Source organism: Oryza brachyantha, chromosome 12, assembly GCF_000231095.2.
Source record: "Oryza brachyantha chromosome 12, ObraRS2, whole genome shotgun sequence".
NCBI lineage: Eukaryota > Viridiplantae > Streptophyta > Magnoliopsida > Poales > Poaceae > Oryza > Oryza brachyantha.
Genome location: NC_023174.2, coordinates 4346516 through 4372510, shown reverse-complemented (window position 1 = coordinate 4372510; position 25995 = coordinate 4346516). Strand labels below are relative to the sequence as shown.

The 25995-nt window shown below is 39.1% G+C and overlaps 3 protein-coding genes and 1 pseudogene across 3 annotated transcripts; all 4 read left to right on the top strand.

The window, feature by feature from the left end:
- The first annotated feature begins 66 nt into the window (after nt 1-66).
- On the top strand, nt 67-6096 carry LOC102709694 (chaperone protein ClpC2, chloroplastic). Its single transcript, XM_006663854.3, has 10 exons — nt 67-186; nt 904-1482; nt 2230-2345; nt 2446-2568; nt 2642-2827; nt 3002-3217; nt 3379-3596; nt 3955-4030; nt 4132-4221; nt 4747-6096. The coding sequence occupies exons 2-10, from the start codon at nt 927-929 to the stop codon at nt 5923-5925; spliced, it is 2760 nt and encodes a 919-aa protein (XP_006663917.1). The 5' UTR covers nt 67-186; nt 904-926; the 3' UTR covers nt 5926-6096.
- A 3398-nt stretch (nt 6097-9494) lies between these two features.
- LOC102712319 lies at nt 9495-15232 on the top strand. The gene is made up of 15 exons (XM_015843355.2): nt 9495-10086; nt 10242-10319; nt 10598-10726; nt 10841-10914; nt 11148-11241; nt 11562-11604; nt 11853-11915; nt 12301-12530; nt 12711-12831; nt 12907-13007; nt 13118-13231; nt 13439-13609; nt 13669-13812; nt 13904-14049; nt 14154-15232. The coding sequence occupies exons 1-15, from the start codon at nt 9782-9784 to the stop codon at nt 14300-14302; spliced, it is 1962 nt and encodes a 653-aa protein (XP_015698841.1). The 5' UTR covers nt 9495-9781; the 3' UTR covers nt 14303-15232.
- Nucleotides 15233-16294: 1062 nt separating this feature from the next.
- Nucleotides 16295-17543, top strand: LOC102709415 (probable calcium-binding protein CML28). The gene has a single exon (XM_015843059.2). It carries the CDS (start codon nt 16923-16925, stop codon nt 17415-17417), a length of 495 nt encoding a protein of 164 aa, XP_015698545.1. The 5' UTR covers nt 16295-16922; the 3' UTR covers nt 17418-17543.
- Nucleotides 17544-21186: 3643 nt separating this feature from the next.
- LOC102712042 lies at nt 21187-22751 on the top strand (annotated as a pseudogene).
- The last annotated feature ends 3244 nt before the right edge of the window (nt 22752-25995 follow it).

Genomic DNA, 25995 nt, shown 5'->3' with positions numbered 1-25995 from the left:
AAACAAAACCCAGGAGAGAGAGGCGCACCAATCTCTCCTCCGCTTCTGCTTGTTGGGCGCCCAGCCAGCCAGTGAGCCGGAGGCCCCGTCTTCCTCTTCTCTCCTCCGTCCTCCCCCTCCTTATCTCCAGGGAGGAAAAATAACCAAGAACGCACCTTTGTTCTCTCTCTCTCTCTCTCCTCGGAGGTAAGCTTTCGCCCTATCTATCCCCATGCCCGTCCTTCCCTTCCCTGTCCGTGAATTACTGTTCTTGGTTGGTCCCTGTGATTGCCTGCCTGTTCTTGGCTGCCGTGTTCGGAGGCTGTGGTGCGGGAAATTTGCGCTCTTGGATGGGCTGGTGATCTTGTTGGTCTTTGGTTGGGGTGTAGTTCTTGGTATTGCGATCCCTAGATGTTCTTTTTTTTTTCTGTTTGCTGTATGGAAATAAGGATTGCTTTTTCTTTTTTTTTTTATGTTGTTGTTGCGAGGATGTTTGTGGATAGGCGTGCAATGGTATGGCCGATCTTTATTCGATTTTTTATTGTCTCGATATGGTTATGCAGATATTGAATAGATGAACGGGAGAGCAGATGGAAGTGTTAATTTCTTTTGCTGGGAGTTTTTGTAGCACTGCAATTTCCTTCTGAATAAATCGGAGAAAAGAAGAGAGAACAATATAGCTATTTATGATTTTACAGTTTAGTGCGGATTTTTTAGATAATGTACAGTTTCAGTGAAGAGGAAGCACAGAATGTTTTGTTTAGAAACAAAAGAATAATAAGCAGAACATGTTAAAGCACAGTATGTTTATTTAGATACCATACTCTCCATTGTGTTTATCTCTGAGCATTTAGCTTACTTCCCTTTGTGGATCAAGTATCTAGATTGGTTTCTAACTATTTCTGAACTGTTGGCTCTGCACAGGTTTGGGGGAGTTACTTCTAACCATGGCAGGAACCCTGCTCCAGCCGGTTGCTCTTGGAACAACTTTCGCGGGCCGTGTAAGTGGTCAGCGATGGAAGTCTCATGGAACCAGGAGGCCTCCCTCAATGTTGGCTATGTCATTGAGCCGCCCTGTTAAGATGGCAGCATTTGTTGGTCTGAGATCAGTACATAGCTTCTCAGTCATGCCAGTCAGCAACTTCAGATCGACGGTTGCATCTTACAGATCAAGACGGGGAAGGCGTACTCGTTTTGTAACCAGATCGATGTTTGAGAGGTTCACCGAGAAAGCTATCAAGGTTATAATGCTTGCGCAAGAAGAGGCAAGGCGGTTGGGACACAACTTTGTCGGTACCGAGCAAATTCTATTGGGTTTGATTGGAGAAGGCACTGGTATTGCTGCTAAGGTGCTCAAGTCAATGGGTATAAATCTCAAGGATGCACGTGTGGAAGTGGAGAAGATCATTGGGAGAGGCAATGGTTTTGTTGCTGTCGAAATACCATTCACACCACGTGCAAAACGTGTTCTGGAGCTTTCATTGGAGGAAGCTCGTCAGCTAGGTATGTCCGTCAAGAGGTCTCTGTTTGCATTTTGATCAATGTGATTTTGCCTTCGATTTCTGGTTCTATTGTATCTTATTACACTTTAAAAAGATTGAAAAGCTAATAGGAGGATAGTGACATCTATGTATCAAAAAGTCTCAATGCTTATTGATTAGCTATCCAATCATTTTCACTTACTAATTACAAGTATGCAGCAACCCATGGATTTGTTTTCTGGCTTGGTGATCCAATCTGAGACTACTCAGAAGGGAGAGTTTCATAATGGTACTACCTGAGTAGTAGTTGGTTATTGTTGCTGTCAAACTTTTGTCCCCGACAACCATGTTGTTTTCTAAATGGATTGAATTGGAAGTTGCCAGCATATACTTCAAGACATCATATTCTTTTTAAATACGTACCACTAAAAGTGCTCTCTTTTCTATTTTTGATCAAGTAAAAGTAAAAATTGAGTTACATTGATTATACCGTATTAATTTGGTTCATCACATCTTTTGTTCTTCTATAGTGTGGAATTCTCTTATTCATTATGCAAATTATTGCCTTTGCATCGGTATCTTGATTGCTTTGTTGGTGTTACTCATTTTGAATTCATCGTCGCTAAGATGATGGTTCAGATGTTAAAGAAACTTTTGTATCACATGGCTTCTTATGTCACGATGTGATGCATGCGATTTTCTCGTTATATTTGAACATATCACATAAAATATTAGTGGTTTCCCAGACCTAATGCCCTTATTTTTCCAGGACACAACTATATTGGATCTGAGCACTTGCTTCTTGGACTGCTCCGTGAGGGTGAAGGTGTAGCGGCCCGTGTGCTCGAAAGCCTTGGAGCTGACCCTAGCAATATTCGTACACAGGTAATGACATGCATATATGTGAATTTTTTCTCTCCTTGTTGTAAAGCAAGTAGTGCTTGTTTCTATTTTGCATTTTATAACGATCGGTGCACACTTCTAGGTTATTCGAATGATTGGTGAGACAACAGAAGCTGTTGGTGCAGGAGTTGGGGGAGGGAGCAGTGGTAATAAAATGCCAACACTTGAGGAGTACGGAACTAACTTAACAAAATTAGCAGAGGAGGTAATATTTTTTGTCCTATTGCAACATAATAGCACTTGTGCACCATAGTTGTTAACTCTGATAATCTCTGTAGGGAAAGCTGGACCCTGTTGTTGGAAGGCAACCGCAGATTGAGCGTGTCGTACAAATTCTGGGGAGACGAACAAAGAACAACCCATGCTTAATTGGAGAGCCTGGTGTTGGAAAGACAGCAATTGCAGAAGGCCTTGCGCAACGCATTTCTACTGGTGATGTGCCTGAAACAATAGAAGGAAAGAAGGTATACTTTGTTGCTTTAATTGTGTATGGTATATCCAATGTTGTATGCACTAATCCTCATTTTTTTGGGATATTATCAATACCGTATTTGTCATTCTTCTGTGTTTAGGCTCTGAAGTCTTCTGGAGGGATTTCCTGGAAATAATCAATATTTATTTGCACTTATTTGCTGCAGGTCATTACCCTCGATATGGGACTTCTTGTTGCTGGTACAAAATACCGTGGCGAATTTGAAGAAAGATTAAAGAAGCTGATGGAAGAAATCAAGCAGAGTGATGAGATAATACTATTCATTGATGAGGTCCACACTCTCATAGGAGCAGGAGCAGCTGAGGGTGCTATTGATGCTGCTAACATTTTGAAGCCAGCATTAGCAAGAGGAGAATTACAGGTATGTGGATGGTGATCTGCTGGGACTGGGAGCATAGGACTACCAATCGGTTCTATTTGTTGTTGTGTGCACTATCTGCTATCATCATGTCATGCTGAATCTCTTGATAGCTTGGTATTTACTATAGCCTCTCAAAATATACTCTCTATGTTTCATTACAGTGTATTGGAGCCACCACGCTCGATGAATACAGGAAGCATATTGAGAAAGACCCAGCATTAGAAAGACGTTTCCAGCCTGTAAGAGTGCCAGAGCCAACAGTTGATGAAACCATAGAAATTCTCAGAGGGCTTCGGGAACGATATGAGATCCATCATAAACTTCGTTACACTGATGATTCTTTGATTGCTGCTGCGAAGCTATCTTATCAGTACATTAGGTGAATGAAGTATTGAGTTGTAAGCTAGAAAATGTCACCTTGAACCCTTGATCATCATGCAAATTGTTTTTATGGATCTTACGTAGCATCTCAACAAAGTGTTAGTGAGGATTTCCCAGTTGAGAATTAAATTTATTGAATAGGAAATATCTTAATCTGTCTCCACAACTCAACCGATTATCAGAGAAAATAAGGATATGTTCCTATAATTTAAATTGGATAAATTCTGAGACTTCAAAAAATTCTCTGAAAAAACTGCTGCACGTTTTTTCTGGGTATTATTAATTTAGTACTATAGCTTGACTACAATCATGCATCATTGTAATTTTCGTCACCTGACACATTGTTTTGTTTGCAGTGATCGTTTCCTCCCAGATAAAGCAATTGACTTGATTGATGAAGCAGGTTCACGTGTAAGGCTTCGACATGCCCAGGTACTGAATTTGGTCATATGCTACCATTTGTTTGGATCTCCTTACCTTTTCAAAATTTCTCGTATGCTCTACACAATATCTGAATCCAACTATTTCTACAGGTCCCTGAAGAAGCTAGAGAGCTTGACAAGGAGCTCAAGCAAATCACAAAAGATAAGAATGAAGCTGTTCGTAGCCAGGACTTTGAAAAGGTAGCTGCCTATGGATGGAGTACTAGATTTTGATATCTCTTAAGTTCATGAAGCAACTTTACTGTTTAAATACTTATTGAATCCACTGTTAGGGTAAATTCACCATTATTATCATACATGACATAATTAATGTCATCTAGGAATTCCTTGTCCATTCCATCAGAATAAAGCTTCTATTTAAGTTGATGACTACCTAGTGTGATTCACACTTTTGCTTGGAAAAATAGTTATCTACTCCTTCCATTTTATAATGTAAGACTTTCTAGCTTTGCCTAGGTTCATATGGATGATAATTAATCTAGACATATATATAAATTATATACATTAATCAATTGATAAATTTAGACAATGCTAGAAAGTCTTATAATACGAAACAGAGGTAGTAAATAGTAGTGTCCGTCCATATTACCTTCCTTCCTTACATTGTGCATGCTATACAGAAGTCAATGCTTGTCAATTTGCCTTTTATTTGATACAAATGTTAACTTATAATTGATGGGATATATTTAAATTTATTGACATTAGGCTGGAGAGCTGCGTGATCGTGAAATGGAATTGAAGGCCCAGATAACAGCGCTCATTGACAAGAGCAAGGAGATGAGCAAGGCAGAGACTGAATCAGGGGAGACAGGGCCACTGGTCAATGAAGCAGACATCCAGCACATTGTATCATCATGGACTGGTATCCCAGTAGAGAAAGTCTCAAGTGACGAGTCCGATAAGCTTCTGAAGATGGAAGAGACTTTGCACACGCGTGTAATTGGTCAAGATGAGGCTGTGAAAGCCATCAGTCGCTCCATCCGGCGTGCTCGTGTCGGCCTCAAGAACCCGAACAGGCCAATCGCGAGCTTCATCTTTGCAGGTCCAACCGGTGTTGGTAAATCCGAGCTTGCAAAGGCGCTCGCGGCTTATTACTTTGGCTCCGAGGAGGCCATGATCCGGCTTGACATGAGTGAATTCATGGAGAGGCACACTGTATCCAAGTTGATTGGATCACCCCCAGGGTATGTTGGTTACACTGAGGGTGGACAGCTGACGGAGGCAGTTCGACGCCGGCCATACACCGTTGTGCTCTTCGACGAGATTGAAAAGGCGCATCCAGATGTGTTCAACATGATGCTCCAGATCCTGGAAGATGGAAGGCTAACTGACAGCAAGGGGAGGACAGTGGACTTCAAGAACACCCTCCTCATAATGACATCGAATGTCGGGAGCAGCGTCATCGAGAAGGGCGGGCGAAAGATCGGGTTCGACCTCGACTACGACGAGAAGGACAGCAGCTACAGCAGGATCAAGAGCCTGGTCGTCGAGGAGATGAAGCAGTACTTCCGCCCCGAGTTCCTGAACCGCCTCGACGAGATGATCGTCTTCAGGCAGCTCACCAAGCTGGAGGTGAAGGAGATCGCCGACATTATGCTCAAGGAGGTCATTGACAGGCTCAAGGCCAAGGACATTGCCCTCCAGGTCACCGAGAAGTTCAAAGAACGGGTCGTCGACGAGGGGTATAACCCGAGCTACGGCGCGAGGCCGCTGAGGAGGGCCATCATGAGGCTGCTGGAGGACAGCCTCGCGGAGAAGATGCTGGCTGGGGAGGTGAAGGAGGGCGACTCCGCCATTGTTGATGTGGATTCGGAGGGGAAGGTGGTCGTCCTGAATGGCCAGAGTGGGTTGCCGGAGCTTTCAACCCCGGTCGTCACTGTGTAGTAGTACTAGTTGATAACTGCAGAGTGTTGAAAAGATGCAGTCTTTTTCATTTCAGATACATTTCTCCATAGTTAGCAACTTAGCAGAACTGTATATATAGCATCATATAAACTTGGTTCTCATTTTTAAAATGCATTTTATTGTCTTCCTGGTTCTCATTATTATGTTATGGTTAAGGGTAATGACTTCAAACGTGACTAGCTCCTATGATGTGACGGGCGGTGTGTATAAGGCCCCTTAGGCCCGGTCACGGATTCACCGTCGATTCCTGCGACAGAGGACCTCGATGAGATCGCGACCCTTTGTACCCCCATAAGTATACTTGCAAAAAGAAACTGAACTAACAATGAGTATCAGATATTAATAACAGAATATGCTTGTGCCAATACAATACATACTAAGTGTATCATTTGTATACATTTCTCAATTGTTTTTACAACAAGGTTTCATGTGGTGCATATCCGTAGAGAGCTTTGGTATCGTTTTTAAAAAGGTAAAATCTGATTAGTGTGCGTGCACTCTATAGTCTTATCCAGGGGCGGAACTGCAGGGGGCATGGCCCCTCCTAATAAAAAGAAAATTTCTTGTTACCCCTTTATATGTAGCCCAAGTCAAAGATAGTCTAGCAGGCCACCGTGGCCCAACTCAGCCCATGTGGGAACCCTGTTTACGTACTTAGTTTCTTAACCAAAAATTTATAACATCAAGTAATAACATTTCCTTTTTCATTTCTAGGTTGATTCGCCTTGTTCTTACTTTACCAGTTTCAACTGCAACTATAGGGCGAGCATTTTCTGCAATGAAACTTGTTAAAACTAGGCTACGAAATAAAATGAAAGATGGATTTTTAAGAGATTGTTTGGTACTTTATATTGAGAGACAGATTGCAACGAAGGTGACGACAGATTTGATTATGGACGATTTCAATACAGTGAAGCGTCGTGCCGTGAAGTTTAAATGAACACGTAAGTATATTGCTTACTTTTGCAAACTATTCGCTTTTATGTATTGCCAATGCATGAAATCGAGGAGAAAATGCCAATTTTTGAACTATCAAATACTTGTCTAACCGGCCGGCCCCCTTTGATTTTCTGTCCAGTTCCGCCACTAGTCTTATCGAGCGACGCCTAAAATATCAAATATCCTACAAGTATACTACTAGTACATCAAGCAAATTAAAATCACATATACTTTAAATGTAATTTTTTCTTAAACTATTCATCCGATCTACGATCCGATTACACCGTTGTGTTCGTAACAATTAAATCTTTATAACAAGATCTCACATGATTATATTTTGATAAAAAATATAAATTATTTTTATATTATATCCAAATTACTTTTAGATTTAATTAAGTTACATTTTAGACGTATAAAAATAAATTTAATACAACATAAATGTAATTTACATATATTATAGAAGTAACTTAAAGCAAAAGAAAGTAACTTGTCATGATATAAGTAAATCCTGCACTCGATATACTTAACTAGAGATGCATTGATCGTCCATCCGGTCGCATACGGAGATATCCGATCCACAAGTGTCCTACTTTACTTAAAAATATACTACTAGTCCATCAAGCAAATTAGAACCACCTATGCTTCAAATACATTTTTCTCTTAAACTACTCATCCGATCTACGATACGATTACACCGTTGTGTCTATAACAATTAAATCTTTATAACAAGATCTCACATGATTATATTTTGATGAAAAATTACAAATTACTTTTATAACAATTAATACAGCTATGTTCATAACAATTAATTGAGATTTAGAAGTAATTTAATTTGTTTGAAAAGTAACTTATATTTACTAGAAAGTAACGTACATGTGGTTTGACTTGCTCTCTGACAGAGGTGGTGCTGGCTGGATTGCAACGGGTGGTATCTGCAGTTTTAAAGAAGCTCCTTGATGTAACTTCAATGTTATTTTTAGATGTAACTTCAATGCTTTGGGTATATAACTTCAATATATATTGTTTGGATGTAACCTTTTATTGTTGCCCAGATGTTATTTCAGTGTCATGGTGATGTAATTTTTTAGTGTTGTCGAGATATAACCTCAATATTGCGAGGATGAAACATCAACATTAGGAATATAACTTCAGTGCTATTCGGATGTAATTTTAATATTATGGAAATTTCAAAAGTGATGTAACTTTGGTGTTATTTGGATATAACTTTTTTTAGCAATGTTCGGTTATAACTTAAGTGTCATGGGATATAACTTTTAGTGATATAAGGATGCATTTTCAACATTGGCGCGGATATAACTTCAACATTGAGGGATGTAACTTTTAATATTTTTTGGATCATGGATGTAACTTTTAGTACTGTGGAGATATAATTTTGATATTTTGAGGGATGCAAATTTAATGCCGCGGGATGTAACTTCTATAATATATGTAAATTACTTTTATGTTGTATTAAATTTAAGAAGTAACTTACAATAAAAGTAAATTAACTTGTTACGGCATTAAAAAAATCTATTGCGCGGGTAAAAATACAAGTCTATCTAAAAATTATATTTAATCAACATATCATAGTTACCCATAACGGATTTACTTCTAATTTTAAGTTACTTCTATAATATATGTAAATTGCTTTTATGTTATGTTAAATTTATTTTTATATGTCTAAAAGTAGTTTGTAATTCTTTTTATCAAAATACAATCATGTGAGATCTTGTTATAAAGATTTAATTGGTACGAACACAACCGTTTAATTGGATCGTTGATTGGACGAGTAATTTAAGAGAAAATTATATTTGAAGCATTTAACTTGTTTGTCACATTTTGGAGAGAAGATGGGTGTGATGCGCTCGCTGCAGTTTATTTTCAGGAAAGACAAGATATGAGATTAGCAATTTAGCGTATGGTAAATTTGTTAGCGTGTAGTAAATTTGATAACAAGCCATGCGAAGCATACGACGTAGAATGGGTCGCTAGTTAGAACAAACCAGCTACCGCGCGTCAAGTAGTTGCGTCCTTTAAAAACTAATATAATGATAGTAATTTTCCAATCATTTCTATTTAAAAAACAGTTTTCTTAAAAAAACTGCCGACCTGGTATTGAAGTTACTACTTATAAATACTTAATATAAATATGGAAAGTCCTCGACGGTTTTCTGAAAAATATAATAAAATAATGATTTTGTTTTTTTACCATTTCATCCCTAGATTAGCCAATGGTATAAATCTAAAAGAAGTAAATATTTAGAAAATGGTCTAACTCCAATGACCAAAACTTAAGGGCATGTTCAATGATAGGGCCTATTATGTACTCTATCTCAAACCACGTTAGCAGAAAAAACTCCGAACAGTCTCTCAAGCTGACTTTTTATAATTATATACTAATTAATTGCTCATTCACATTTCATCTGGTCGGGATTAGAGTTACCACACGTACAAACATATTTTTTGGGTTGTTTCCTCGTATTTTATACGCCGAGAGTCGATGTTTTGCTGACTACATAACAACTCATTTTCTCTCTCCTATCGTTTTTCTTCTATATCTATCAGCGAGCATGTAACAAAAGAGACGGCAGTAACAATCCTTTATACGTGCCTTAAGATGTCAGTTTGTTTCTTTGATTCCGTGATCTAATACTTGACCCGATGAGAGGAAATGCAAATTATCTTGTCACACGACGTGATTCCATGCTCCAGTACTTCACTTAGGTCAGGAAATGCAATCGTAAAAAAAGATTGCATGGGCCGAGTACACAGAGGCCCATCTTAGCATAGCAAAGCAAAGCAACTGGGCCCGGCCCAATACCTTACTAACTATGCTTCTCTGCGTGACTGGGCCCACTAACCGCAGCGCTCCTTCCTCTCTCCAACAACTCCGGCGATGGCGGCGGCGGCGGCGGCGGCGCCGTCGCGTTCTCCCAGCTTGCTGTCGCTGTGCCTCGAGGAGGTGGCCTCCCACCTCAGCGAAGGTGCGGCGGCCGCCGGCGGGTGCGGCCCTGGCCATCTCGATGGGGATGGGGCCTGTGGTGGCGAGGCTGGCGGGGAGGAGGAGGAGGAGGAGGAGGGTGGCCGCCTGGTGATTACGCCGGAGGAGGTGGCGGAGGCGCTGCCGTGGGAGCTCCTCCACCGGGTGGCGTCACGCCTCCCGCCCGCCGCGCTCGAGTCGCTCCACCACGCACACGAGGCGCGTTATCGCCGGTACCCCAAGTCCCCAACCGCCGTCCCCCCTCTGTATTCCTCCCCTCCATGGATGTCTATCTACTTGTTATTGGATGCATGGTGTGTTATTTCTCGGAGACGAGGCAACCTGATCATCGTTCATCTGTAATCGCCCGTGCCAGGTGCTGCTCTTCAACTGCTGCTACAAGTGTTGGGTTTGGAGGGCCTGACGGCGGCGGACGCGGGATAAAACGATCAAGGTACCACACATTTGCAAAAATAAGAAAAAAGAGAGATAAATGCTAGTAGTTTTGTTTATTGCTCGAATTGATTGCATGTTATAAAACCGGTTCGTTGCTTATCTTTACCTGTTACTGTAACCACTAATCAGGCTTCATAGTCAGTCCTTTTACTCAGATTACTCTCTACATTGTGGCGGGATAAAAGAATACTGTGTACCAATTTTTAGAATCTTAGTAAATGTCCAGAATCAGGTTTTATTCATGCATTTTACTTACGTATATGCCGATGTCTTCAGGTGCGAAGATTTCAACTCCGCGTGGCAAGCATTGTTCAGACTTCGTTGGCCCCTTTGTGATAATGCTGGACATGATAGCTTGATTACTGTAGATTGGCAGCAACAATATTGGGAAAAGCATTTGCAGGAGTGCGTGATATAAAACTTACATTCTGAGCTTTGGTGAAATGCTTTTACTTTACATAATATGTTGGAACTGCATTTTAACATATGCATCTTCTGTTCTCCTTGACCCTTCCACAGGTGCCTTGACGAAGCTGCTGAGAGTGCCTTGCTTCCTTCCTTTTGTGGGAATATTGGTGAGCTGACTATATCAGGTCAGTATCAAGAATGCTTCCCAGCATGACTAAATATTTGCTATTCGCTATGCTTGACATTGTTTCATCATTGGTGTTAACTTTCGTAATTTCATATGGCCATCAGTTCCACTTATTTCAACTTAGTTTACTTTTATTAAAACTGAAAAGAAATGCTTTGTAATTATCTTTCAGTGCATCACCCGTTTGTTGCTATTGTAACCATAATTATCTTTTGCTGATGTTCTGGACAGCTAAAATCATGAGTTATGTTCTCCACAGCAAGGACATCCGTCAACATTATTCAACATTTATGTATCATTGCAGAAGATTTGGCTGTTACTCGAGGTGCCATGATAAATTGAAAATTTCATTTTTTTTCACATGCTCAAAATGCAATTCTTTTTTGGGAGTGATATTTGAGCAATTTTAACTCACATTGTTCTTAACATTGTGAGAAAATATTTCTCTATTATACATATTCATTAAAAAGCAAATGTCATGAAGACTTGGTGAGATTTATGATGACCTAGTTTTGCGATTTTAGGTTTGCTATTTTGTAACTGGTAATCTTACAATCTTTTATGATCAGTTTGGTTCATGATTGGACCTGATTTCTAACTTCAATTTCTTAACTTTTACTATAATGCATTTTCACTTATTTTCAGGTGTTTGCGACTGCAAAGTGTTCTTTGCACAGCAGAAATTTCTGTAAGTGCTGATGATACCTCATAGATCTGTGATACTCTCCTAAGTTCTGAAATCTATAGATCAAGTTGTGTTTGATGTATCATTTGAGTGCTCTTTTTCTTCACAACTGCATTTTCTTGTTCCCTTTTCCAAATGGTTGGTCCTTCTATTCTTGATACAAAAGCTAATCTTTGCATGCTGACCAAAATGATCTTTTTCAATGAATTTAAATTTTACTAAGTTTGACTGCTGAAAATCATGTCTTTCAGGGTTTGTTGCAAGGTAGTAAGCTGGAAAAATTGATGTTTGTAAGAATAAAATCAGAGCTGGAGGTAATCTTATACTGGTGAAACTGCATTTATTGTTGTAACCGTAACTTCAGGGAATAATACTGATGGTTCTGTCTGAATTCTGAAACCTTCTTGAACAACAATCCTCTGTAAACTCAGTTGAAGAAAAAGGGCACTGGTTTGTTTTTTTGACTTGCTGTAATATACATGTTTAAACATAAGAAATTCATAAGATAATTTTCTCTATTTAATGTAGTATTAAGGGTTAAATGCAGCATCCTAAATAAACTGACTTCATGTTAAACAAGTAAACTGGAAAGCACTACCATTTTCTGCATGGTCCTTCTCTGTTGTTTTATTATTTCATTATCTGACTTTGATTGATTAGTTCATAAGTGTTGAATTTCTTCTCAATTTGTACTGACAGGTTAATGGCGTCTGCATGCTTTTGGACTGCCATGCAGAGACATTGCTTTCTCTTGAATTTATTCATTGCCAGCTTTGTCCTGCTGCCATGGATAAAATTTGTAATAGTGTATTGCAGAAGGGATCAGTAAACCATGGGATCCAGAACTTCAGTATCAAATCATCACGTATTTGCGAAAGCAACCCTCTAAACATCTCTGCCGGTTTATTAGATTTTCTTTCAATGGGAAAGTAAGCCACTTGCCCTGTTATGGTTGATGGCACTATTAGTAAGCTTAGCTATTTTGATTCAACAGATAGAAGAAAATGTAACTTGATTTGCTGAATATGTGGATTCCTTACATGAGTTGAGTAATTTGGTTCATTGATATATGATTATTGAGACATTGTTCTATCCTTGTGATTATTCAGGTCATTACATTTTCTGTCTCTTAATGATACTAAGATGCAGCCATCATTTGCCAAAATAATTGTTCATACTCTTCTTGAATCTTCAAGTGGCATACAAACTCTTGAGATATCAGAAAACAATGTGGGTTCACAGGAAAACACTCTCTTTTTTTGTCCTTTATTGGATTGTATTATGGAAACAATTCATCTCTTGTAGATTGCAGGCTGGCAAAAGACAGTGGATAAAAGATTTGCACGCTTTTCATCAGCAGTAGATTCAAGTACTTCTCTGCACTCCTTGACCCTTCTTAACCTGAGGTATTTCTCTATTATTTTGCACCGCCTTATTTTGGAATTTATTGTTCCTTACTAGTTTGATGTTCTGATGGTCTGATTGAGTATCTGATCATTAATCTTTACCATACCAGGGGTAACAATTTGAACAAGAGTGATATCGAAGATCTATGCAAAATCTTAGTTAAGATGCCTAACTTAAGAGATTTAGATATAAGTGACAATCCTATCATGGATGAAGGAATCAGGTATCCAAACACTGAACCCAGGCCAGGTGTCATCATAAGCTTAAGCAATGTAGATTGTAGAAAGCAGAATTATGCTTACTATTTTCTGTCTAAATTTTTGGAGATGCATATGTCATGAATTCGTACTATATATTTTACATCTACGATAGAACAAAATTGGCTTTGGAAGAACCTTGCACATTGACTAAGCATGTTAAAAAATTACAGATTTCTTATATGTTTTATTTCACGGACTCTTTGGAAGGCAAAATCACTTTCGAGGTTAAGAGCAGAGAACTGTGACTTGACAAATATTGGTGTGACTGAACTTCTTGAATGCCTTTCATCTGTGAGTGAACCACTTAATCTGCTGTCTATATCGGATAATCATCTTGGGAGGTGAGTCACTTTTTTCTAATATTTGTATTGGTCACTATTCAATTATAATGCATTTTCAGTTCTGTTGCAGCTGCATTGGCGAAATTTTTGGGTTCTGGTGTAAGGGAGCTAAATATTGAAGATATTGGCCTTGGGCCGATAGGCTTCCAAATCCTTGAGGAAGCATTACCAGCAGAGGTTGCCCTTTCCCATATCAATGTCAGGTAGGGAAAAACCATAGTGGGTGTGTAAGTGGTACTTGTGTCAATGTGCCATAGTGACATTTGCCTTGCATACTTTTTATCTATTTTGCAGTAAGAACCGCGGTGGGATTAGAGCTGCACATTTTGTTTCCAGATTAATACGACAAGCACCAGTCCTTGTGTCAGTCAATGCAGGGTCTAACCTCTTGCCTCCTGAATCTATGGAAGTCATCTGCAATGTCTTGAAGCAAAATACATGTAAGAAAAAGACATACTAAATTGGGTTTACTGGTCTATGATCGAAGCGGACATAGACTATTAATACATATATAGGTTAACAACCCATGGAAATCTTGTTTTAGGTAACTTGGAGCGGTTGGATCTGATGGGCAACATGCATTTGTCAGATGCTGCCTTTCCTGCAGCACTTGAATTCAGGAAGCGCGGAAAGCAAATCCTCGTTCTTCCTTCACAGCCAGGTGCCTGTGCTCCATATGATGATGACCCATAATCAAGGCCGGTTACATCGGTAATTGTGTAATGTGTTTGGTTATCTGAAATGGGACTCGGCGGTGAAGCATCTGGATGTTGGTCCTGTGATGGTATGGCTTACACCATGGCTCGTGGCATGCCGACCTGCTGGCCATGGGCTGCTGTGCTGGAGATGGAACCAATTGTTGGATCAGTTTGGTGTTGCCAGGCATTGCTCCCTGGTACTTCGTCATGGGGATAGTGCCGTGTTGCCAGCTTCATCTGCATCAATCAGTGTTGTGGCATGTATGTTGGAGATGGTACAACGAGGATTGTGAGTTGATTGAGGAATGTCGTAGCGTCCAGTGCGTACAGAGCAGTGTTGTGTTTTGATCCAAGAATGGGAAATGACAGAGTTCATATTCCGCACTCCAACTTGGCAGCAAGACGCTATGGTGAGTTATTGTAAGTTGGGTTATAGTGTCTGATATTCCATATCATGTTGAGCTCCTCTTGTTACTGGATATTAGACATGTTTCTTATGTTTTGATACATTACTTAGATTGAGATGACCTGCTTTTAGTCTTTGAAGAAGACACTGAGTTGAATATATTTCGATAAATTTAGGTCTTCCATGTTGGCGTTGTAGGTCTTTTCGACGCCCTTATTTTTTTTTCTGACATGTTTATACATTCATTGCCACTTACCGACATTGTTTTCATCTTTAAAAATAACAAAGGAAGTTGGTCCATTTTACGTATGTCAGAGCTAGTTGCAGAGCGCCTCTGCAAATGCATTTTGCCTATCTGTAAAAATTGTTCTTGATAGTGCGATGGGATAAAACCGCCCGTCTCTCCAAATGCATTTTGCTTGTCTGTAAAAATTGTTTCAGTAGTGATGGAACAAAACTCCGGCAACCATGCGCGGTCACATGGCTAGTTGCTCAAAAGGTAATCGAATTTTGTGCTACATTAATTTTTTTATTGACACAGTTGACTTTTATATTTATGATTTGCTATTTGTTTTATTAAAAAATACATATCTATTAGATGCTTCGTTATGATTTATCATCAAAGATACTTTAAGTGTAATTTATGATTTCGAAAATATGTATAAAATTTGATGAATAAGATGAATGGTTAAAGATATATCTGAAAGTCAATGACGTTAAATAAAAAAATATTAGTTTAGAGGTTGGAAACATTGTTTTTATACCAAAACAAGCTCAGGGCTATATATAGTTAGTTTTGTCCGGGCTTGGGAATTGCTATAGAGTTGGCTGCTGTTTTATTTGTATTTTTCAGCTGAATTTATGGCCATCGGATCGTTATATGATTCGTGCTTGTCTAATTAGGTGTGCGGAGACAATTGGTTGAACCCGTTTTATTTTCTCAACCTGAATGCAAGAGAGAGAGCCTGTGCGCGACTGTAACCACTCCAATCTTCCTCTTCACACACACTGTACTCATCGGCCATCAGTGCACAAACTAGTGAAACAAATCAATGCAAGAGAGAGAGTCTAGTAGATTTAGTTTTGTCATAAACTAGTGACATCTGTTAGTAGTTGTTGAAGAGCAAAATGCTGAATTAATTTTAATCGTTCAAGGATCAGTGACACACTTCATCCATTTTTGTGAGTTTTTCAAATAGTGCTAGAAATTGTTTTGTAAGTTTTTTACAAATAGTTTTGTTAGTTGTGTTTTTTCTATCTATATATATTTTCGTAAGTTCACTAATTGTAGGAATACTACTTTGTTTTGTTTGTACTCTGAATACATAGTTTTGTTAATTTCACTAGCAATAAAGCGTGCTTAGTTTCTGCCAAATTAAAATCAATCATGTATTCAAGGGCTACTATCTGTTGAAGTAATTACATGTTTTGTTAGCAAATATCTCTTTGGTAGTAATATTTGGATGAAGTGTGATTATTTGTACTGAAACGTTCAAAAATCAAAGAATTATTTATTGCTTTAATCTCTAAAAGAAACTTAAAGAAACTGTTTTTAATGTACTGAGCTCCCTACTGAGCTTTGTGAATAGAGTTTTGTCAGTTTTGTTTTCTTGAGTTTTTTGATGATTAGTTTTATGCTTTTATTAGCTTTGCATTTCTGGTTTCATGACTTTACTAGGTTTTCTAGGCTGTATTTAGAACTAACGTTGAACAAAACGGGTAAGCTTGTGTGTTTTTTGGCCGTTCTTCTTGAGGGCCATGGGGTTTTTTCATGGAGAACATCCTGGGACTTTTCCGCAATGTGTGAGTAGCATGGAGATGGGAGGCAGACGTGGATTTCAGCCTGCTGTTGTATAGACAGCCCCAAAAAGTAAAAAAAAAATTTCTTGGGTTTGCCAATAATTAACACGAACCTCCCCAAACGGAAAACAAGCACCACCATTCCCTCTCACCACACAACCCAACCCAACCCAACCCATTCTCTCCCAACGCCAAAACAACCTCACCAACCATTTCTCCTCTCTCCCATTTCCCACTTCTCACAAAGTGCACCATCCACATCTGATCTCACATATGATGATCAATGAGCTCAAGATAAATCGTTATTAATCGATCGAATCCCACATACATAGAGCATGCATATGCAATAATACAATAGATGAGATATGATATCATATCGGTCTTAATTTGCGTGTAATTAAATTTAAATATGAGCGGCGGCGGCATGGATTCGTCGGAGCTGAGGAAGGTGTTCAAGATGTTCGACAAGAACGGCGACGGGAGGATCACCAAGAAGGAGCTGGGCGAGTCGTTCAGGAACCTCGGCATCTACATCCCCGACGACGAGCTCGACGCCACCATGGACAAGATCGACGCCAACGGCGACGGCTGCGTCGACGTCGAGGAGTTCGGCCTCCTCTACCGCTCCATCCTCGGCGACGACCACCGCCACAACCAGCCGGCCGGCGACGAGGACGACGGCATGCGCGAGGCCTTCAACGTGTTCGACCAGAACGGCGACGGCTTCATCACCGTCGACGAGCTGCAGTCCGTGCTGTCCACCCTCGGCCTCAAGCAGGGCCGCACCGCCGAGGACTGCCGCCGGATGATCAGCAAGGTCGACGCCGACGGCGACGGCCGCGTCGACTTCAAGGAGTTCAAGCAGATGATGCGCGGCGGCGGCTTCGCCGCGCTCGGTGGCTAGCTGACCTAAGCCTAGCCTCTCCTCCCGGTTAATGAACTTAATTAATCGCATGAAAACAAAAAAATAGCAAAAAGTATCTCGAGGTACCAAATCGTTTCTGATCGTTGGATCTAACATCGCATATCCTACTCAGCTAGATTCAATGGTGAGAAATGATTTGATACCTCGAGATACTTTTTGTTGGACCGGAGCAAATCTCAATTCATTTATGTTGGTTGAGTTGATTATATTATCCTATCTTTTCTCTTGTTTTTTACAGAGTTCATGGAAATTACTGTTATTTTGTAGCTAGAAAGAAGCAGGTTGATCATAGTGCTGCATGTATGCATGGTGATTGTTAATTTGTTTGGTATAATTCGTCGGTTTTGTCCTTTAGTTTCCTGTTATTATATATGCTGTTGTTTACCTTGAACATTATATTTCTCTACTGCGGTGTACCTATCATTTTGGAGTTAATTTGGAGGTGCAGACAAGTTTGTCATGCGCATTCTAAATATTATCACTGCATGTTCCTTTCAAAATTACATTTTTCGGTATGGACAATAATCCTATCGAACAACCGGCACAATGATAAAGAGGATATATTGTCTTTGTGTATCAATAAATCTATATAGATAAATAAAGCTTCTTAATTAGTAATGTTTCAGGAATTAAGATGCACCGAAAAAGGTCTAATCACCATTAGGCTGCTTATCTGAAAATTCGATGATTGGCACACTACACCATAGAACCAAATAGGAGGCAGTTGTCCATCAGTAAAAGAAGTTCGTCACAAACACTCAATCTACCCGGAAATGTTGTGTCAATGTCACACAGTAAAATTACTTCTTGGACAAACAGTACTCCGGCAAAAATCAACATCAGATCGTTTGCAACAGTACTCCGGCAAACATGTATACGTAGACGTGTCCCCAAATCAGGAGAGACTACAAGGGTGAAGGGGGAAAACGTGGCGCGGTGTGAAAATTTTAGGGCCCAGATATGCCACCGCGTGCCCTTCTCTTTCCCGCTCCCCCTAATTCCCATCCGTTGTCTCGATCTGAAAATTGTCCCTACTCCAAACCCTAGATCAAAACACCTCCCTCCTTCTCCTTCTCCCCCATCCCTATCCATAGCATTCATGATGTGCCACTCCTTCCCTATCCCTATCCATAGCATTCATGATGTGCCACCGTCCCTGTTATGTCATCCTTAATATATTGTCTCCACGTCCGAAGATAGCTTTTGAATAGATTTCTAACTAGTCGGGTGCGAGCACAATAGGAGCACGACCTTCAAGCCCTAAGGAAGCGTTGCCACCATCGTAGCTACCAACTGATGCCTCCACGGTTTCCTCCTCCTAAAGCTCTATAAACAGTGTGTCGGTGTCGATGTATTGTCTTGCTCACCTATTAAAGTTTTTCAGCTAGTTTCTTTCACCTTTCACCTATGAAGAGAAAATGCTCAAGGTGATCACATTTCTCCCTCCCTAGCTAGCTAGCTATTTCCTCTTCCCTTCCTCTCACCTCCTTACTTTATCTTCCTCCCTTATCAATTTTTTGTACTGGTAAAATGATGAAATTATTGTTGTGTCTACGCATTAGTGCCGACGTGACTCGCGCGAAGCTTCACACGTTAGCCCTCCGCATGTATTACATCATATGTATGTACATAGATGTAGATGTGGATAAGCTCGATTCATGATATATATATACAAATTATACAAGAGCTAGAATACTTAGTTGACTAACCATATGCATTGTGCTTAAAAAAAAACATATGCATCATGCATGAGAGATACTGTCTCCTCTCACCGTGAAACTATCCAAAGCTATCGCGATACTTTACATGGATCTCGATGTGCGATTTGCTATTTTATTATTTTTTTAAGTAGAAGTAACATCTGTGATATTCTATATTGATGGCAGGAGGCAACAAGAGCATGCATATTTTTTATTTGAATTAACCATGTGCAACACGGCCTTCTTGGAATCATCTATAACACATGATCGACTGGTACTGTAAATATTAAATATATTGATAAATGTTATAGATCAAGGCACTAATAGCATCTGCAACAATAATGGTAAGGTCAGTCTCGATGCAGGTTTTATGGAGGTGTCATGTATATTAAATAGGGTACTACATCAGCAAAATTACTGATTTGGCATAATCATTAAATGAGAGAGTTTTATAAGACGAGAGAGTAGTTGCATCCTCATAAAACTCATCTGGCTCGGTTACGTAGTTTACAGTCTTGGTAACTATACCATGAAATTGTGCATTGAGACTGGCCTAACTGATACTGTGTATGTCTAATTAATTGTGTGCCCTGATCAATTTGTGGAACACTTTGATCGAAATTAATTAAAACTATACAGAGATTTCATCTATTAGAGCAAGGCTAATAATATAGCCAATAAGCTGACTATAAGACTTTTTATAACCTTCTCTTAGCTCACCCATACAGTAGTTAGCTCTTTATCATTAATGTAGGACCCACATGTCACTCTCCCAGAGTTTCTTGGTTTTTGTGCCCGAGCTGGCTATAAGGTTATAGCCCGCTTACACTCTCTCTCATCTCCTCTCTCCTCCACATAAGTATTTAGCCAACTTATATCCTGCTATTATACTTGCTCTTAGTTTTTCGTGCGCCTAAAATTTACTTTATCCGTGTTTAAGTAAAAGATATCATTGACTTTTTAACACTTTTGACCACTTGTATTATTAAAAGTTTATTTGATTATTATTTATTTTGGTGCGATTGGGTTTATAATTAAAGATATTTTCATTATGACTTACATTTTCGTAAATTTGCACAAAATTTTTAAATAGAAAGAATGGTCAAAAGTGTATGAAAATATCAATTGCGTCATTTTTATTAAAATACTGAGAGAGTACGGGGTTATATAAAGGGCATACTTATATTAAAAATAAGTATATGGTGGAAAACCTTTACCATCTAGTTTTAGACACACCGAGTTAGCCTAAAAATTCCAAAATGGACAGCCTAAGCCCTAAGGACGTTTTAAAAAGTCAATACCAAAGCAAACGAACTCTTCAAATGAACTTTATCCTAGTAATTTCTCATTGTCTAGTGGATATGACCTTAGTTTCCCGAGATTTCAGACCATCGAATTAATTACGACACCTAGCACAGTACATGCAGTGCCGTGATGCACGAGGCTATACCGTCAAATTTTGAATTTTTTGTATTTTTTACCGGAGTTTCTTCTTCAGCTTTAGAACATGTATAGCAGTATGGACAGTTGTTTTCTATTTAATATACACAAATAACTAAACAAACAAGTTGTATAATGGATAACCTATTTATTGGTCTGTACAATATTTAATATAGTATTTTTCATGTCCGATAACCAATGTATGAAGTTTTTCTCTAAAAAATATTTCATGCAACTTGGGAGTACGTGTCTAAACAGTAGACGAACGAAGAGACGACATCTAAGTTTTTGTTGTGATTAATCTGACATGGATGATATAGATAGTCATTGTCTCACTGTTATAGTAAATGCCCTAAGCGTTTAAATCTCTAAGAACATAATTATAAAAGTTTAAACCATAAATTACTTTTTCTCATTAATACTCCATTTGGTGTATTTTCCGTATTTAACCAACCAACGGGGGTCTAAGCAGTTAGCACAGTCCACTCACTTGTATATGCAAGATGCTACCCTAACAATCTCCTATAAATACCCTAGCTCACAGCAAGCATTTCTCCAAGCAGAAGGCCGGCACACCATTTTTCAACATCCCCATCCAACTCACCACCATGGCCAGCGCCAGCTTCTCCATCATCCCCTCCAGCGCGCTCATGGAAGGCATGGAGTTCAGCTTCTGCAACCTCTACCTGCACCACACCTATGGCGGCCCCAAGCCAAACCAATCGACGATCGTGAGCGGCAACGGCTCGACTGGGCTGGGTTCGACGGTTGCCAACAACTGGGTGGTGTATGATGGGCTTGGCAGTGATGCCAAGGCTGTTGCCCATGCACAGGGCCTGCATATCTATGCTGGTAACTGGCATAATTCCTTCAGCTTGGTGTTCGAGAACGAAAGGTTAATATGATTCTATATGTATATATTTTTCAACTTTTGGTATACTAATGTCATAATTTTATAAATTAATAGTGCATCTTCTGATATGAGTGTTATCGTACCGAACTTTGAAACAAGTTTAAGGGATCCACCCTTCAGGTGATGGGAGTACCTGTCGAGGGTGGTGAGTGGTCCATTGTCGGGGGAACCGGAGAGTTCGCTATGGCATCTGGTGTCATCTATAAAAAGGTGCACGAGCGAAGACCAGAGGGGAATATCATCGAACTCACGGTCCATGGGTTCTGCACTAGCTTGAAAGGCAGAAAGGTGAGACTTTTGGTGCTCTATAATGATTTATTTGGAGCTTTGTCTGACCTCATAAATTATGTGAAATGTAATCATAGTTGTTGTTGTTAAGCAAACTAGAGTGCTTCACTTGTGTGCATATGCAGTTTGTTCCCATCAAGGTTGGGCCATGGGGTGGAAATGGAGGGACACCTCGAGATATCAAGAGACTCCAAAGGGGCTAGAATTTAGACACGGACAATTAATTAATAATTTCTCCGTTTCATAATGTAAGATGTTTGGCTTTTTTGTTTACAATGTTTGATCATTTGTCTTATTCAAAAAATTATAGAAATATCATTTAGTTTGCTTGTGACTTACTTTATTATCAAAAGAACTTTAAACACGACTTGTCATTTTTTATATCTGTACTAAATTTTTGAATAAGACGAATGGTTAAACGTTATAAAAAAAATCAAACATCTTATATTATGAAACGGATGTAGTAATTGATTAAAAAATATACTCCCTTCGTTCATAAGGTTTTCTGGATGTGCCTACAATTATCCATGTATATAAGTTTTGTATATGTGTCTAGATTAATTAGCACATAAGAAGTCTTATAATTAATAAGAAACAGATGAAATACCATGTATATATATATATATTCTCGTAAATTACTTGATATTTTTCATTTTCTCGTATATGCAGATTGAATTTGCCAGTTCAGAGTTCCTGATAGAAGTTTCTCGAACATTTGGCACATATGAAGGTGCCAGTGTTATAACATCTATCAAATTTGTCACCAATCTGAAAACGCACGGGCCATTTGGACAGCAGAACGGGACCCCTTTCACCGTCCCTGTGAAGGACAACAGCAGCATCGTGGGCTTCTTCGGACGCGGCGGGAAGTATCTGGACGCACTCGGCGTCTACGTGCATCCAATACCACAGAACGCCTCAGCAGCTGCGCCGCTCTATGAGTGCCGGCTGAACAAAATCCGGTACGGATAGTATGCTCGGTGCTGATGTGGTAGTGTTGGTTCCAAAAAACCGACACTGATTGGTTTTTAGAACCGACACTGATGTGTTTCTGTGGTAGTCATCTCTCTAATTTTACTCTCTAAAAACAGCTTTCGTGTGTGTGTGTGTGTTTAGTTCGTGGCATGGGGATCCTCGTATTGCATCAGGTGATGAGTGGTCCCTGATTTGTAGCTTAAGTGCTTCTTCATTTGCATTCCTTAATTTTGTCAGTGTTGCCCCCGGTTTGCAATAAGGATCTGGATTTGAATTAAGATTGGTTTTTATGGGACATGTTAAAATATATTGCTACTCAATCAGGACATATTGCAGGCTTGTGTCATACTCTCCCTGTTTCACAATGTAAGTCTTTTTAGCATTGCCTAGATTCATATAGATGCTAATGAATCTAGACACATATATAAAGTATATATATCAATGAATTTAGACAAAGTCAGAAAGCCTTACAACATGAAACAAAGGTAGAATAAGCTTTGCCACACAAACTTCTGATATTTAAGATATATACTTATCATTGACACCTAAATTTGGTATCAACATGAACTTAGAGCAACTTCTGGCTAAATTTGAAACAGAACGTAACTTTCATTTGAGCAAGTCTAATTAAGGCAGTTCTTGTGTTTACTTACTTGGGCCAGAGGTTTCTTTGAGTCCTAATTCGGAAAGGTTATGGCCAACTTGATCCTGATCCAAACCCACGGAACCCAATATCTAATCAATTATTCTACATTTAGTCGTATCTTCTACTACCTCCGTTTTATGATACAATATGTTTGTTTTTTTATTGCAACGTTTGATCATTCATCATATTCAAAAATTTTAGTACAAATATAGAAAATGACAAGTTCTACTTAAAGTTCTTTTGATAATAAAGTAAGTTATAAGCAAAACAAATAATATTTTTATAATTTTTTGAATAAGACAAATGGTCAAACATTGCAACCAAAAAAGTTAAACATTTTACATTATAAAACTGAGGGGTTCCTAGTACTCTAGGTCATATATATATATATATATATATATATATATATATATACATATATCTTTGTTGATTTACACTGTAAATTGTTCACCTTCAATGTGAGCGCTATATTTTTTTGAATGTTTGCTCCATAAACTTTCGGATTCATTCATGAGATGGGTCATGGGTGTACCTTCATCTCGACCTAAATCGTTCTAGGGGTTTGTTTTGATCTCCAAATCAGATTTGCTAGTCGGTTTTGATGTTTTAAACCCATATTTTAGGAGCTTCTCAGGATGACTCTGTAATAGTAGAAATCTTTAGATGATTACGGTGTTAGCTGAAAACGACGTCAATAGTTATCAAAATGAGTTCATTTTTTTCTTGGTCCTCAAGATAGTAATCTAACTACAACAAGGTTACTCTTTTCCATAAAACTTTATCGATCCTAGATAATTGCATCTTGATGATACAATTAGTCTAAGACCACTTCTGATCTACGCATAGATTGGAAGCACACAACCTAAAATTATTATAAAAATGAAAAAAAAGATATAAACGACATGGTAATGAATATCATGTCGTAGCAAGCTACAACCACAAGCAATCTCACACACATTTAAAAGAAGGCATTTCAAAGCAATGTCCTACGCATTTAAAGTATGCACTTTTCTATGCTTTTATTCATGGTAGAGTTCCAATTTGATTCCATTCTTTCCCCTCAAAGAAAAAATGATTTTCTCATCCTAGTTTTGTTATATTTGCTTTCATTCAGCAAGGGGCCGGGAGAGATCATCATGGGTCTGATCTTATGGCATTCCCAACCCATGACACTAGATATGGTTTCTATAAACTTTCCATCATCAAGAAACTAGTACTAGATACTACTTTTTCAATGCAAACACCACTATTCCACACTTAAATTTAGTGCTACTTATCTCACATGATATCTTGGATGTTGTGTAGAAACCATGTCTCATGCAAGATTGGTTTTATTCTTTTTCCTCATTTATTGACTTGCCACATCATTTTTCATCCTAGGTGACAACTTATTCAATGCTATGGACACCATCCTAGTCATTGGGTTGGGAATACCCTTACACTCACCACTACTACACTGAAGATCTTCTCTGCTACTCCCTGTTTTCTAAAATATATAAACATTTCTATGATTAAATGTTATGCCACTATATAAGTATTTCTGCATTGATTCCCGCTAATTCAATCATTCGAATGATTCCAGAGCCAATCAAAAACTTGAAAGGGAATCTAATCAATTCAAAATTAAAAAATAACTACTAAAGTAACTAAAATTTTTTAATATCTTCTTAGTCTATGCTAAACAATACAGAAATACTTATATTTTAAAACAAAAGTAGTGGTTGAGAACTCTCCTTTATGCTAGTTTCCTAACCGGCACAACATTTGAGGTAACGAGGGGAGCTCATTAGTGCTGGATGTCAGAACTATTGTCATGATCGTGCACATGCTTCACCATCCAAAACACATGATAGCTCACTTGAAAATAGTAGTGGGATGGTACTTAGGCCTGAAATCTCAGATGGATAGCTTAGAGGAGGGTTGAATAGGTATTTCTAAAAACACTTCAAATCACAGCGGTTAGTAGATCGGACTGTCCGGTCATAGGGGCTGGATCGTTCGGTTAGCACTCTCGGCTTAAGGTCGAGAGCTATGGCTGGACTGTCCGGGTATGAACACCGGACTGTCCGGTTAGGCAAAAGAGTGATTCAAGGAATCCCCTTTTACAGTGGTGTTCCTGGGAACATGCAGTGCAAGTGTGCAAAAGATAGAAGGAGATAAACCCCAAAACAACAGAAATAACGATAAGAAAGAAGGATAGTGACACTGTGGATTTTTCTACCAAAGTTTGGATCTTTCGATCCTACTCTCCGTTGAGGCGCTCCTGCGAGCGTGATCTCTCTTGATCTTTTTCCTCACTTAGCTTTCTCCCACGAGGTCAACTCGGATTTTTAGGTTCACACCTCAAGGTTAGCGAATCCTTGATCGACCACCAAGATCAAGTTCAAGCAATTCTACTCAACCCTAGGTCGATCGTGACTTGCTCTACCCAGAACCTCCTATGAGAAAGCCCAAGTTTCCACTATCGAATTACCTAAATTCTTGGCGGAGGGTAGGTAGAACCTTCCCAAACTCTCTCAGGCGATCCACACCAATTGGATGCTCACGGGCGATGCCTATCCATCTAGATCACTCTCAAGAATAATAAGCCCAAGT